The sequence below is a fragment of the Cimex lectularius genome, unplaced genomic scaffold, assembly GCF_000648675.2.
Source record: "Cimex lectularius strain Harlan isolate CLEC.00 unplaced genomic scaffold, Clec_2.1 scaffold289, whole genome shotgun sequence".
NCBI classification, from domain to species: domain Eukaryota; kingdom Metazoa; phylum Arthropoda; class Insecta; order Hemiptera; family Cimicidae; genus Cimex; species Cimex lectularius.
Window position 1 is genome coordinate 531,990 of NW_019392889.1, and position 17,026 is coordinate 549,015.

The 17,026-nt window shown below is 35.2% G+C and overlaps 1 protein-coding gene across 2 annotated transcripts in view; it reads right to left on the bottom strand.

Annotated features, from left to right (window-relative positions):
- Nucleotides 1-16,765, bottom strand: part of LOC106666441 (diuretic hormone receptor-like) — a 49,999-nt gene extending 33,234 nt beyond the window's left edge. For both annotated transcript variants that reach the window (XM_024229090.1, XM_024229089.1), the window contains exons 1-3: nt 16,717-16,765; nt 9,364-9,520; nt 6,120-6,312 (exon numbers count right to left, since the gene is read on the bottom strand). In XM_024229090.1, the coding sequence (XP_024084858.1) occupies nt 6,120-6,312; nt 9,364-9,520; nt 16,717-16,761 (395 nt within the window). In that variant the 5' untranslated portion in view covers nt 16,762-16,765. The remainder of the gene's footprint in view (nt 1-6,119; nt 6,313-9,363; nt 9,521-16,716) is intronic.
- Nucleotides 16,766-17,026: the final 261 nt, after the last annotated feature.

The following is a 17,026-nucleotide window of genomic DNA, read 5'->3' on the forward strand; positions in this document are numbered from 1 at the left end:
ATAATGGTCTAGAGCTCTCTTTTAATCGTAGGGCTTTTTACCAGATTCTAAGCTTTGTTATGGCATCCCTTGTGTACCTTTCAGACATTGGTTTTTTCTCTTCCAGGAAATTTCAGACTGCATAGGCCATCCTAACAGAATACACAGCTGTTTCTTCTTCTTCCCAGGAATATGTGCACAGACTTGTTTCTGCTGCTCCGAGTTTACTTTCTTCTGGATTCTGCAGTGTCCACAGTCCAAATATCATAGAAATGATAAATGATGGAGTGAGTGTGGTGTTCAATACTTTTTAAAAGGATAGTTCCTACTCACAGTAAGTTGTTTTGCAACTAGAAATGAACAGATTTAATTAATTTGTTCTTTGATTTGAAAAGATTTTTTTCGAAATTATCCATGAATATTTCAGCACAAAGTGGGGATAATGGAGACCCCATTGGTAACCCTTTCATTTCGTAAAATTTATTATTGAATTTACAATAATTAGATAGTAGGCATATATTTAAGAGGTCTATTATATCATTTTTTACAAATTGGTTAATAGAATTCTCGGTAAGTTTTGGCTTTATGAGTTTAGTACATTCTTCAACGGGGATATTTGTGAATAAATTAGTAACGTCAAATGATACTAAAACACAGTTGTTGGGTATATTGATGTTATTTAATTCTTTTATCAGTTCTAAAGAATTGTTGATACCGAATGTAGGTTTGAATTTGGTCTGGGTTTTAATTATTTTGTCAATTGTACTTGCAAGTTTATGGCATGGGGAATTATAAAACGATACTACCGGTCTTATAGGTTTGTTTTCCTTATGAATTTTGACTGAATAACATTGGGGGTTTCGAGTTCATTGGTATTAGTTTTTTAATTGCATATTGGTCATCTGAAAATAAAAAATCACTATTTTTTATGGCTGTTTGAACTCGAGTTTTTAGTTTTAAGGTGGGATCTTTTTGGATTTCTTTACACTCATTATTATTTAAGAATTCTTCAACTTTAGAAACGTAATTTTGATTTTCAATGATAACTACTATTTCCTTTATCGGCTTTTAAAACAACGTTGTTGTTACTTTTTAACTTTTCATCAATAGACCTAATTGTACGTGGGATATTTAATTTATTTACGTTTAAGTTTACCAAGTTTTGTTTAATTATTTCAGCACATTTATATTTTATATTTGTATTTATGTTACTACAATCCACCGATGAACCAAGAGATAGTAGTTTTTTTGTATCCAAATCTGTTTTAGGGACAAATTTTAAGCCTTTGTTTAATAAATTGGTTTCTTCTTTATTTAGTGCCATGTTTGTTAAGTTTATAACCCTTGGGTAAAATTTAACTGGAGTTTTTGGATCTTTATGGGTATTTTTATTTTTAAGTGAACCGTACTTTAAGCTTTTGATTTTTTTAACTAATATACCTTGTTTTTTATCAGTGATAAATTTAATTTTTGATCGCGTATCATAATCGAACTCATCCCATTCTACTTGAGACAATAATGACGCAAGCCTAATGTGTACAATATATTGATAAAAACGTTTTGTATCTCTTAGACTGTACAATTTATGTAATTCATTATTTAAAATGGTTTTTTGGCATTTACTTTGTAAGAGAGTTGAGCAGTTCTTAACATTTAATTTAGCAAGAACGAATTTTGGGGTTAGGTTTAATTTCAAACATTGGGAATTGAACCAGATTGATTTGTTAATCTTTGAGCATGAAAGTCTCAATTTATAATAAAGATTTAAAAGTACTTGTTTATTAACAGATTTTAAGTAATTGGATGTGATGTTATTGATTGTGTTATAATCCATTACTGCTTTGACTAGCAAATTAATAGAAATGATAAATGATGGAGTGAGTGTGGTGTTCAATATTTTTTAAAAGTTAAGGTTTTTAGTTGAGATAAAAAAAGTCAATGGCAAGAGCGGGATTCGAACCCGCGATCTTCGGCTTGATACGCCGCTGCTCTACCACTTGAGCTATCGTGACTTCGATCCGCTCGGACACCAACTTCCCATCTCAACCGTATCTTTTTTGAATTTTCCCTCCTTTTTGCCATTTTTCTCAATTAAAAACCTTAATTACTTGTAATATATTGGTCATGCGGACCACGAAATTTGTGAACTTTTTAAAAGGATAGTTCCTACTCACAGTAAGTTGTTTTGCAACCAAACGCAAAGTTTTAAAAACGCTCTACTAGCAGGATATAGGGACAAAAGAGATAGCTTCACGTTAAAAATCGAGATGACAAAATTAAAACAAGAACATAACGAAACTAGTATAGAATTTTTCAATAGGTTGCAAAATATACTAAATTTACTTACTGCTTATCAAAAAACTCATTATGTATCGACACAATCACCAATTTTGATAGGTTACGCTCAGAAATGAGCATTACGAGTTTTATTAATAGGTTTAAAAGAACCTACAGGATCTCTCATTCGTGCGAGAAATCCTTCAGATTTGATCGAAGCTCTTAGCATGCTCACAAACGACTTTCAATATTACGTCCAAGGAAATAATCGAACAATCGCAAACATATTCCCAGACAGAAAAAAAAGTTGCAAAACAACTTACTGTGAGTAGGAACTATCCTTTTAAAAAGTATTGTCCAAATATCATCCTAGTCTTTGTACAACCCAGTTTTAGTTCTTCTGTTAGTTTAGGCAAAGGATTTTTAATGAACTTTTTCAACAATTCCATTGGACCGAGGACATATTCTTAAACCGATGGTTAATCGATCTACGTTTACGGCAGGAACGATAGTAGTCAACGTCAAATGTTGTTGACTTTAGTGCAACGGACTGTCCGAGTTACAAAATCTCCAATTGAAAATAACAGCATATTGTCCGAAGCTTTAATGAAAGCATAATGTGCTTGGTTTATTTCCAAATATACCAGTTTCTGAGACAGACTCGGTCTTAGAGCCAATTGTATACCAGATGATTATCATCAACGTGTGGTGATTAGTGACCGTTAATCAATATTTATGTAGAAATCGTGAGATGCGGTCTGGTGTGATGTAGGTTTGTAGAAAAACATTTTCTTTATCGTTCCAACGTTTCGATATTTTATTGAGATCATCTTCAGGGCTCAAAGTGTTTGTCTTCTGTGTAATTGTGCCATCCTTGCGTGTCGTGTTGAGAGTGTCCATTGCCTATTTCTTCCAGTTTTCTCTATCTTGAGGAGAAAACTGCGTCCAAACTTTTAAAATGTGATACGCTGTCACGTGAATTGTACGCTGCCCAACAAAAAGAACAGACCACCTGGGTTTTGCAAGAAAAAATGGCCAAAGTCACAGACCTGCGCTAGGTCTCACTTTGTAGAAAATTTTACGCTGAATAAGTTGGTTTTTCTACATGTTTTCATTAAAGTCAAAAATTCTGAAACGTGTCAATTTTTGCACTTTTTAGTAGTACTTCAAATTGACCTGTGAAGCCAGGAAATCGTCCTGGCGCGACGCTCTTCTTTAGCAATCGATAGGAAATTTTAATAAACTTTCAATTGGTCACCTTCCACTTTGCCCCATTTCTCAACCGTTTTCGAGCGGTTCACGATTTTTAGGCAAAAATCGTTGATTTTACGTGCTGGTGGAAAAACGGATCATTCTCCGATTTTCAAGAATGCATACATTCTGAACCGTCAACTTTTCGTAATTATTGCACTCTACATATTTTGTTTTGAGGACTTTTTCGAAAAAGGGATCGGGTAAGCGACAATTCTCACTTTTTCTTACTTTGACCTTTCGGGATGCAGAATGCTTCGGCTGTCGATAACCACTTGTCTACTTCATCACGTAAATTCAATTTTTGCTTTCCGTTTCACAGGTGTTGTGTGGCAGTTTGGCTATAGAAGATCGGTTTTTTCCATGAGCACGTAAAAAACCACGTTTTTTGTCCAAAAATCGCGAATAACTCGGTTGAAAAATTCGCCAAAATGGAAGGTGACTAATTGAAAGCTTATTAAACTTGCCTATCGATTGCTAAAGGGTGTCGTTCCCAGACGATTTCCTGGCTCCACAACTCAATTTTAAGTTTTCGTAAAAAGTGCAAAACTTAACATGTTCCAGAATTTTTGAATTTAGTGAAGCTAGGAACAATGTAAAAAACCATCTTGTGGAAACTAAAATTATCTAAAAAATGAGACCTAGCGCAGATTTTTTTTTGTTTTGCACAGAGATCCGACAGCTTTTTTTCAGCCAGAGAGCGGAAGTAAAATACTGCAACACACACATACATTCATAAATAAATTCACAACTACATACATCGATCGCACTCATTCTGTTTAGTAGGTAGAGTATTCGACATTTCTCCATGTACCTATTCACTATAATAAACCAATCTAGATTGGGGTCGATGGGGTACTTCTGTAAAATTTCTGCTATCAACCCAAGTCATACACACAACTTGAGGGGCGGTGGAGAACCTCTTCCTATTCACACCAATAAATACATTCACCCCTACAAGACCCAGAAATACAAAACATTTAACTTCTATACACAATAAAAAAAATCCCAATTCTCTTAAAACGCGGACAGAGGACCCTGAAACTCGCTGCTGTGTCCAAGAACCCCTTTCAAATCTAGCCACATGCCTACTCGCACGCCCTTTAGGGAGCCAAGGCTCGACACGCTTTGATTATGTGGGACACATCGAGCAAGCTTTTACTGCATAAAGGACACCTGCGGGGTGGATTCGCCAACTGGCATATGTGTCAACCGCGTATGACGTATTCTTAATCTGGCAAGAACTATTCCTGCCTTACGGCTCAGATGACACAGTGTGGCGGGTGGTGCAGCCTGAAAATGCGAGCCTCGTGTCCTCGTTCACTTCTCTTTCTTAATCCAGGTCCTTCGACATTCTTCCATGAGACCTCTCCCACCCTTGGTTACAAGGGGGGTTTCCAGGCGCAAAATAATGGTGCAGCCTTGAGGGCGTGGCAACCTCACTAAAGCGTAGACTGGGTACGTTTCTGCCTCCAGGTCGGCAGGGGACGGCGGGAGCTTTATCCTGTCGGTACCAGATCCTGTCTGCATAGACGGGGGGAGGGTGCATAACTATCTGTACTACGGGGTAGCAGAAATGTTTCAAAATCCAGCCCCTGCTACAATGGGAACGGACTCGTAGTGGTTAATGGTGATGCTCCTGGCGGGAACTTAGAGAAGAGACTGTTCCTCTATCTGTGACCTCCGTTCAAGCACTTACGTATGACTTTGTTGCAACCCCAGCCTAACGAAAGATCGGACCATCGAAACGAATAGCGTTGAAGACGCTAAGACAATGCTGACGGAGTCCCTCGAATGGGTGAGAAGTGGCGGATGGGAACGGATAGTGGTCGGTGGTGCCTACACGAATGGCGTCCTTTACCGAAGGCAGCCTTCTCTAGGAGGTGGTTAGCAATTCCACTTTAAACAAAACCGTGGCCGGAGCGGATCCGGAAGTTCTTACGCTGAAGGAACCCCCGTACTCTGGAAATCGACTGGCCTTCTCTTTATAGGGAGTGCGTGGGAGAGCTGATGCATTTCAGCCACCTTGGGTAGCCCTTTACGCGCGGTCTCATGCTTGATGCAGACCCGACCACTGCCGAATGGGCAAGCGGAGAGTGAGGTTCGTCTTTGCCCCGGGCTGGGATAGCTTCTACAACAACGCTTGCGGCTATAACACACATTCAGTCGTGAGCGAGTGCGCCATCTCTCATCTTGAGAATCAAAACGTCCAGTAAGGCCATGAGCCAGGTACGGACGTTAAAGATCCTCATTGTCCTTTTAAGGACGACCATTTGGCTCAGATCCTCGGGGGCGTAGGTTTTTTGATGGGCAATGCATTACACAACCCTTAAAATTTTGAGTACTCTCTGTCCTACTGAAGGGCTTAAGTGCAACTAGGTTGGCTGTCGCAGATAAAGTAAAACCACTTTAAAATACTTTATATATATTCCTAACAATTAAAATTCTATGGGATGTGCTGGAAGTCGAACCTAGAACCACTAACGATCTGTGGCGAGTTGCGGGGCTCCTAGATTCTTTGGATCCGATTGACCCAAGTTATTCCAATGGGTGTGGCGAAACAGGGACATGCAAACCATTCTAGGATCCAGGGAAAAACCTAATTCACTTACTTGTAATAAATAAATATGTAGACTGCGAGGCAGAGGGCAACAAGCGATAGCCCGTATCCTATCGAGTAGATCATCGTAGTCACTTCGACACCGTCTTCGAATTCGATCGCCGGTTTACCCAGGTCGCTGCATTTCGTATAGTTGGAATAATTTGCCCATGTCCCATTGGGATGACACCAACGTGTAGCATTTTCTAAAAAAAATTGAGTACAGAAAGTATATAAGTAGAAATGAAATTATCATCTAATGGAAATCTCAAGTAAATGCCATTTTAACATATATATGCTTTTCTGCTGTGTACACAATTTTTTTTTGCGTGGAGTGCGAATGGATTAGTTTAGGTCGGATTGCGTTGTGTTAAAGATAAGGTTAGGTTCTGAATGGTTAGCTAAGGAAAACTAGAGCTTATTTAAGTCGAAGGATTTTTGAAATCAGAGCATTATTGCATAGCCATCTCATAAAGTAAGACGGTATGAACAGCATATATGGTAACGATACATTTAGAAATGGAATGTCTCCGGTGTATATGAGTAAAAGACAGCTCCTAGGATATCTTCTTCGGTAGCCCGTGTGCGATAGGCTATTGACAAGGAGCAACTGATGATTTGAAAGTATCTGTCGGTTATGTAAGATTTTAGAATCAGGTAGGATTATAAGCTTTCAGAGTATCCCAGAATGAAGAATGATGCCTACAACCCGTTGGCCGGATCAAATGAAAACATCTGAAAGCGAACTGTTGGCCAGGAATAATGTTGTGGGAATGAAGTTTTCCTAAGATTTTGCCCATTATAAGCAATATATTCATTGGTCGGTAGGCTGAAAGAAGGTTATGAGGTTTTTAAGGCTTTGGAATAAATCTGATAAGGGAAAATCTTCATTGGGAATAGAAGTTTTGGATTTGAATTTTGCATTTATACAAGGACAAATTTGCACATGTTTGTCCATGTGTACACACATATACACAGTTATGCCTGTCACTTCTCGCAGTCCACCGGCAATTCCAGCTTTTGTAATTTACAATAAATTACCGGCAGGCCCGGAGGATCACCAACCTCGTGATAGTCCGGCATTCACGGGGTAGACCTGGGTCTTATCCGTCCAACTTCCAGATTTGGGTGCTTTCAACAGCTACGTCAATTCATCACCATCCATTTCCTAGATCCAAACCTATTCACAATCTCATTCATTCTTAAACACTGTGATGGTGGCCCATCCCAATTAAAATTTTCAAATTAGGAAGAAACACGACAAATCTGATTGGTCGTGGATGGGTCAGCTGGAAAATTTTGAAAGAGGGGAGAGATTAACTTCAGTCGCCATTTTGGTCGGCCCGAAAATGGATCCTGTTGATTAACGTGTGGTGATTAGTGCCCGTTAATCGATAATTATTCAGAAATCGTGAGATGCGGTCTGGTGTGATGTAGGTTTCAGAAAAACATTTTCTTTATCGTGCCAACGTTTCGATCTTTATTGAGATCATCTTCAGGGCCTGGGATTTACAAACATTGTTTACATTTAACAAATACATTTCGGATGTGAAAAAGTGAATTTATACAATGCAAATATTTTTTTATATTCAATCAACCTGTTTGAATTCAAACCTGTTGATTAAGTTTAATTGACTGTAAACATTAGAAAATATTTAAAATTTAAGAGATAAGTTTTTGGAAAGTGTTTATTTCAGTTAGAAAACCATTAGGGTAAATTTTATTTTGAGTTTAAAATTAAAAGGCTCGAAGGGTTTCTTTCCGGGATTCTCCCTTACGATATCAAACTAAGTCGATTTTATTTTTATTTTGTATATATCAGCTGTTCCCTGAAATATTGGAATCAAATTTTAATGTGTCAATACATTGAATCTTTTGTGAAGTTTTTTTTTTTTTTTTTGGGTAGAAATGTGTGGTGATTAGTGACCGTTAGTCGATGATTGTTCGGAGATGGTGAGATGCGGTCTGGTGTGACGTAAAAGTGAATTTATACAATGCAAAAAAATATTTTTTATATTCAATCAAAATATTTCTACTCATTACAGTACAAATACTTTGATTGAATATAAAAAAATTTTTTTTCATTGCTTAAATTCACTTTATTCCACATCCTACATGTATTTGTTAAATTTAAACAATGTTTGTAAATCCCAGGCCCTGAAGATGATCTCAATAAAGATCGAAACCTTCACACGAAGAAGAAAATGTTTTTCTAAAACCTACGTCACACCAGACCGCATCTCACGATTTCCGAATAATCAGTTAATTTTTTTTCTTTTTTCTCTCATTTTTCTATAAAAATTTAACAGCATCACCACACATTCTTTTTTATTTACAAAACCATTCGCAGGGTGATTGAGTACTCGATATTCCTCCACCAACCTCTACATATATTTTATAACTAACCTAATGGAGGGGGTACTCTATATTCCGCCATAGACCGATTCACACTCACATTCACAATAATAAATACACTCACTCTCAATTCACGCTAAGGACGCAAAACCATCATTGCTATATATAAGAAACAACCACGTTTTCTTCAAAATTAGAACGGGGATACTCTCTGCCGAGCTCAAGCTCAATTTTCATATCGGGTGGGATTCATACACGCTCTCTATACGGATCCAAGGAATTGCTTCGTGTACGTGAGGTAAACCGAGCATGAGAAGTTCTAAGTGTACAATCTAAACATACGTAAATTTCGTAAACTGATGACTTGAAAATATTTGTCAATTAAGTTTATTAGTTACTGATCATACCGTTTTTTTGAATACGTGGTCATTAATTAATATATTTATATATAATATTTAAAATATAATATGCAGGTTATGTAAATATAATAAATAAATATTTTTACAGTGAAATGTAATTTGGAATAACTGTCCTCCGGTCCATTAAGTAATTAACTCAAACGTCAAAAGGTTGTAAGTAAACTATGTATTTTACTATAATTAACGAGCAAACACATCAATCACACTAAAAGTGAAGAAAAAGAACAGGATATTTTTAGCGAAGAAACATTATTTTGTTTTATTGAAAAAAAAATATAAACTTTATATTTTTTTTAAAAGCATTTTCCATTGAAGTATCAGGGTTTTATTTTTTGGTAATTAGAAATGTCTGTACGGTGGGAGGTACTTAGAAATGAAACATATGAAAAATATGGGAAAATAGATAAATTTACAGCTCTGATGACGTAAACTACATAATTGAGGCTTAATTGTTAACATTTCTAAAACAGGCCAAGCACTTACGTGACGTGTCGTATTTGATGCCGTGAAGCTCTTCAAAGCACGGCAGATATGCTGCCCCGGGCCGGGATGGGGGCCAGCACAAAAGCCCGTCCCAGGACCTCTCGCAAACATCCTTCTGATCACGTTCCTCCTCCATTAATTTGAAACATCTAATCTCCTGGAAATTTTTTTTTGTAATGCACATGTATGAATAGATAACAAGTTCGTTAGATTTCGTGGTCCGATTGACCAAATATTTTTCAATTAATTAATCTTTATGTAAGGAATTGGTTGAGATATAAAAGCCAGTGTTACGAGCGGGATTCGAACCCACGACCTTCGGCTAAATACGCCGCTGCTCTACCTCTTGAGCTATCGTGACTTCGATCCTCTCGGATTCATTTTATTTAGCCGAAGGTCGTGGGTTCGAATTCCGCTCGTGACACTGCCTTTTTTATCTCAACCAAAACCTTCCATAAAGATTAATTAATTGAATAATAATAAGGTTTTTTACTGAACATATATAGAACATCATTACCATGGTGTATAATGTTAATTTACTTTGTTTTGTATATATTTCTTTTTGTTGTTAAATATACATTATTATTATAGAATTTGATGAATGTCTATTAAGTTTTATACCAGTAAAGGATGCAAAAAGACAAAAATAACCAGTTTGAATAGTTATACAAGTTAAATATATATTTTTAACGAACTTTATAATCAATCTTTTTACTTGACCTACACAAATATTATCGAACTTCAGTCCAAAAAAGGCAAAGTTGTTCCATAAATTTTTCATTTTTAGAAAGTAAAAATTAAAGTAGAACCGTGCTGAGATTGAGGAGAACTTTGAGGGAATTTAAATGTTTTATTCGAACAACTTGCTAGGTCCAAAATAATCTACTTTTGAGAAATTCAAGCATTACCGAACACGTAAAGCAAATTAAGGTACAGGTACAGACAAATTTCCATGACAAGATAAATCTGATCTCACTGTTCTAATATGTTTAAACTGTAAACCAAAGTTACACAAAGATAATGTTATAGGGCTTGAAGAATTTGTTTCTACCACAACGCGAGTCCTAACGACATCATGTTTAGAATTAATTAATCTTTATGCAAGGCATTGGTTGAGATAAAAAAGTCAGTGTCACGGGCGGGATTCGAACCCACGACCTTCGGCTAAATACGCCGCTCCCCTACCACTTGAGCTATCGTGACCTCGATCCACTCGGACACTAACTTCGCATCTCAACCCACTTTTCGAATTTTTTCTCCTTTTTGCCATTTTTCAAATGTCGTCTATTCGATTCTCTGCGATAAAAAAGAGGGAAAATTCAAAAGGTGGGGTTGAGATGGGTAGTTGGTGACTTCGATCCACTCGGTCATCACCTTCCCATCTCAACCCACCTTTCGAATTTTCCCTCCTTTTGTCCGAGTGAGTCGAAGTCACGATAGCTCAAGTGGTCGAGCAGCGGCCTATTTAGCCGAGGGTCGTGGGTTCGATTCCCGCTCGTGACACTGACTTTATTATCACAACCAAAATCTCATAAACATTAATGAATTGAAATAAGTTAATCGGATCACGAAATCTAATGGATTTAGAATTAATAATATATGAAAGCTGAAAGTCTAACATAAACAAAATCTTGGTTTCACGATATAGAATAATATATCTGACAAGCTGGATCTTATCTTATTTAGAAGATATTCAAACTTTAAGGTTACACCAAGATAAGCTGATAAAATATTTAAAAAAAAATTTCTATGACAGGCGAGCCAGACAACCTCAGATTTGAAATATCAAAGCTGAAAGTCTAAAATAGAACGACTCTGGGGAGTAGAGTATGGAAGAATATTTATGATAAGCTGAATTTGATCGATGTTTAAACTATAAACCAAAGTTTCACAAGCATAATGTTACGGGGCTTTTAAGGATCTTTTTCTATGACAAGGTGGATTAGAACGACCTCATATTGGACATTTGAAAGAAGAAAGTGTAAATTAGAAAAAAAATTTGAGGTATAGAGTTGGAAAAATATCTAAGAGACATCGGAATATTCAATGAAAACCAAATTTGTAGGATATGCAATAAAGAAGAATAAATGCGAAGGAATTCAAATGCTTAATGTAAACATGAACTAATTAACCAAAACACCCTGGAAAAATAATTAAACAGCAGTGCTGATACAAGAATATCAAACCCCTCACCTTCTAATATCTGACCATCATCATCTGGATAGGTCTAAAGTGAAAAATGCGTTGTCATGTTTAAGATGTAGGACTTTGAACTAATATAAATAGTAGTGAATGTTCTTAACACAAATCAACATTCAAATGATTATAAATAATAATTAATTTTTTTAAGTCCCCATACGCTCGACTAAATACGTGTATGCTGCATTGCCAAACCACCCTTAATATCGAGTTAATTCTTTACTAAAAATTGTTTTGTAGGGTTAATAAGCTGGTAAATCGGCTATGGGTTGAAAATACGTTTTATTAATCCCTCGGCGAACGAATATTTTGTAACATAAACATCACCTAATCCGAAATAATAGGCGTCAAATTTTAATCCAATCCTGCACGTTAAAGGTTTCATAGTTAAAGCTGTTAAACGAATTTATAGAAAAATATACATCGTTGTATATTTATTTTGTCATGTTTGCAGTGATTTTTCTGGTGTCTGCTGTACAGAAAGCTTCTTTCAGCTAAGTTTGACCAAAGAACCATACTACATCTTTTTAGCATAGTTTATACCCTCCCCGGGTAAAATGTTTAATAAAATTTTTGAACAAATTGAATATAAAAACACACAGGATTTTAAAATAACATTCCATAAGATTTATATAAATAATAACTTCATTAGATTTCGTGGTCCGATTGACAAAATAAAATCCTTCATTTAATTAATTTTTATGTAAGGTATGGGTTGAGATAAAAAGTCAGTGTCACGAGGGGGAATCGAACCCACGACCTTCGGCTAAATACGCCGCTGCTCTACCACTTGAGCTATCGTGACTTCGACTCACTCGGACAAAAGGAGGGAAAATTCGAAAGGTGGGTTGAGATGGGAAGGTGATGACCGAGTGGATCGAAGTCACGATAGCTCAAGTGGTAGAGCAGAAGAGTATTTAGTTGAAGGTCGTGGGTGACACTGACTTTTTTATCTCAACCCATACCTTAAATAAAAACTAAATAATAAGTTATATACTTGTTGAATTAGAGATCTATGATTTATGTAAAGTAAGTTTTATGTAAAATATAAACGGTTTTGGCTTTATACAGGGTGTGCTGTGAACAGAGAACAATCTTTTGGGAAGTGATCGAACATGCCAAATTGGATTAAAATATCTCCATTGTGCAAATTTTGATTATAAATTTTATTTCAGTTAAGTATTTCACTTTTCAGGTTACTTCAACTTTTCACAACTTTTTTTCCCTAAAGCCTAACGAATCTGATAAAATGTTAATCCTACTGTCAATTTGATTACCACCAGAATGAACATTGGAAGCCAAAGGGGATTTTTTTTTAACGTTAAACGTACAAAATGAAAAATAATTTAGAAGATAAACTTTACCAGCTGCCGGAGTTCTTATCTAAAGTTGAAGTAAACTTTTCTTGGTTCTGTAAATACTGATATATATGGCGAATCGTGAAAAGTTGGTCCTGCACGTGAGCTGTATACACGTATATTTAATTTCTCATCGCCAAAGTAAAATTAATGTTTTATTGCTAAAAAAAATGATTTTTCCGTTATAAACGGTTCGAACGAAACGAGTCATTGAAACTTTAAAATTCTATTTCAAAATAATGAAAGTAATACAAAGTCAACCAAAAATTGATCATAAGAAAAAACAAAAAACTTCAAAAATTTCAATTGCTTGAAGAGTGGCATTTGATATTAATTTCATTTTTAATAGCTATTTTGTTTTTTCTAATGTCAATCTTCTACTAAAGAGTATATTATTTTGTTACATTAAAAAATCATATGATTTTCTATGCTCTTTTCATTGTTGTAATCAAATTTACACTAGAATCAACAATTTCTGATTTATGGGGGACTATACCGAATAAAGTTGTGAAAGGCTGAAGAAACCAGAAAAGTGGAATATCACGAATACAATTGAGAATCAGACTTTCGACAATATGGACTTTTTAGGCCAATTTGTCACCTCGGACAACCTCCTGAAGTATTGACGTCTGTTCAGGATACATTGTATAAAGTTTGTGATTTGATTTGAAATATATTTGCAAGGGAAGGGTAATTTTTTAGTGATACTATGTCGAAAATATCCCGAGCCTTCTTACCAACGAGACCTAGAAAACAACAAAAATAAATATTTTTGAACTGGATTCTCCTTTGGCATTTGTTTACCTCACCGGTGTTCGGTTCCACTTACAAAATTCATAGCACATTTGAATTTTATCCAAGTCCCATTATTATTACCATTGGAAAGCTTAATTTCTCTTTCGGCATTTGTCAACAAGGATATTATTAATTATCATTATAATTAAAAAAAAACTTTACCTCGTCAATCGGTCACAGTACCAACCTCGCTCGGATTATCAGTCAAAGCTACCTACCTAATGAAGAACATAATCTGTAGCAAAATTAGTTAGAATATTTTTTAAAAGAAAAAGTTGGTATTTTGGCATTCAATTTTTGTCCAAAAAATCCATGAATACAAACTTTTCGGAAAATCATAAAAAAATAAAATAAATCAATTTAAATAATAGTAAAATAAGGATAAATCTATCTGGCTGTTTATTTCTAAATTTATTGAAAGTTTTACTCCTTGACCAATATGTCCATTCTTTCGATAGATATTTTTATAATAAAAGAGTTTATGAGAGTTTCAAATATCATGGAATCATTGAAAATACTCAATTAATTAAGGTTTTTTTTATTAAGTTGAGATAAAAAAGTCAGTTTCACGAGCGGGATTCGAACCCACGGCCTTCGGCTTGATACACCGCTACTCTACCACTTGAGCTACCGTGACTTCGATCCCTTGGGCACTATCTTCCCATCTCAACCCCACCTTTTGAATTTTCCCTCCTTATTGCTATTTTTGTCTCAACTTAGTAAAAAAAACCTTAATTAATTGAATGTTATTAACTAGCCAAGCGGACCACGAAAAATAGTGAATTTAATTGAAAATACTGTCTGGTTGTTGTTCAATTCTTTTTATATGTCAATTTTATCTACCGTTTTGATTCATTTACAAAGGCCAAGTTTCTGCCATGACGTGTGATTTGTAGGGTTTCGAACCTATGTAAAAGTTCAAGTCGTTTCAAAGAACTCAATTTTTTTTTGATTTTCCAAAAGTGCGAAAATCGAAACAATTTGTTTGAATTTTTTTATATCCCTAAAAATGTATATTGAGTGTTTTTTTTTGGGATTTAAAAAACGAATAAGGAATAATTAGTAATTAATATTAATATTACATTAATTAATATTTAATATTGATATTATATTTTTTATTTAATAAATAAACTGTTGAGCGTGGCACACCCAAAAACCGAGAAACAGGGCTTCACACTAAAAGGCAGGTCACTGTCGACCTAGGTCTACGTACCAGAGATTCATCCGACATCAGGCTCTACGAACACGCAGCATTACTGGAAATGACATAAGAAATATGATGAAACAATTTCGAGATGTTCAATTTCTTCCAGGACTTTAAGAAGGAAGCTCATTGAAAACAACCTCAGGGCCCGGCTCCCAGCTCGTGGGCCTCTTCCTACCACAGCTCAAAAAAAGGCCAGGATTCAATTCGACGGGAACATGTGAATTGAACATTGGAAGTATAGGGATTGTCTTTGCAGATGAGGTGAGAGTTGATCACAAATGTTCAGATGGGCCTAATTTAATATGAAGCCGCTCAGAGGAAGGTACACCCCTTGCTGTATGTTTCCTCAGGTGGCATTCCACGGGGGTCATTGATGTTCTGCCATTTCCCTAGACGCTCGCGCCAAATTGTTATGCGTTCTCTCTCTTCAGAACAATGCTCACAAGACATTATCGAAAAGCACGTTGTGCCATTTGCCAATCACATCGGGCACAGATTCCTGCTAATTCCAGGCCTCATAGAGCACGAATTGTGGATGACTTCCTGAATGAGGTTGGTTTGAGTGCTTAGTATGACCAGCTCGAAGTCCAGATTTGTACCCTGTAGAAAACATTTGGGATCAACTGATGAGACGATTACGGTGGCGAATCCTTGTAACAAATTAGAAAAGTTGGAAACAGCTAGTATTTATGAACGAGTAACAATCCCAGGATTTTACCAGAATTCTTTTCCAAGGAATGCGAAGAGATTTTATGTACGTGAATCGTACTAGAAGTGGAAATACTCAGTATTAAACTCAGTATTAAAAGAGACTAAAAAAGTTTTTTTTTGTGGATGTTTTTCTTCTTTATTCAATAACAGTTTTTTAGAATTTTTCTATGAACGTTTTCTTTTTAAATGTTTTACGGACGTGATTCGTACCAGACGTGGAAATACTCTCTATTAAAAGGGACAGAAAAAAGTTTTTTTTACATTTTTAATTGTNTAGTTTTCTAGAATTTTTCATGGATCATTTTCTTTTAAATGTTTTACGGACGTGATTCGTGCCAAAAGTGGAAATACTCGGTATTAAAAGGGACAAAAAAAGATTTACTTTATATATTTAATTGTTTTTGGATTTTTTTGTTCTTTATTCAATAACAGTATTTTAGAATTTTTCTAGGATCGTTTTCTTTTAAATGTTTTAATTGGACAACCAAACCTATTTTTGGTATGCAAAATATGAATAAATGATTCGTTAATTTTGTTCATCGGTGTATATAAAAACCTTGAAATACTTGCTCAAAGAACGCAGGAACTTATTTTTTAAGTTACTTAAATGATTTTTTTCCGCCGTGCTCTTTTGCCCGTTTCAAGAACTTTCATATTTTTGATCTAGTATCACTAAAAGGTTTATTGCGGATCCGTAGTCTCCCTTTTTTTAGGTTCGACAAAGTGAAAATTTTTTGTTCTCCTTTATTTTTTTATCCTTTTATTACCACTTATTCTAGTGAATAAAACTATCCATTGTTGTGTTTATGGTTAAAAAAAAAACATCTAACTCCAAACATGTTTTTGTTCAATACTATGTCAACTCATGCGATAATATAAACAAACGTATTATTAAAACAAAACCTTTAAAGGGGGGAAATAAAGCATAAACTTCAAATGGACTTATACTCTAGCCACATAGGACGGCATACCCTAACGTTTTTTCTATGGAACTTAATAATTTTTGTGTGGAAATTAATTGGTTTTCCCTTTAGTTCATAGAAATATGTAAAAACTGAAATATTTACATTTATTCATACAAACCTCTTGTATTAAAAGATCGATCGATTCGGTAACGTTAAACATCATATTTGACTCCTGAAACATGAAATAGTACATTAATCATAATGAAATTCAATGTTTCTCTATTCAATTTATTTCTTTATCAAATTTTTTTGCATACATATTCGTATAATTAAATATTCATTCTAAATAATAAGACCGAAGGAAGATTAAAGGAATAAAAATAAAATAGATAGGAATATGTTCTTGTGTATTCTTTTTCAACTTGGAAAAATGAAGATATTTTGGCTTAAGCCTGCCGTTTTTAAAAGGCCTGTGAATTTAAAATTAC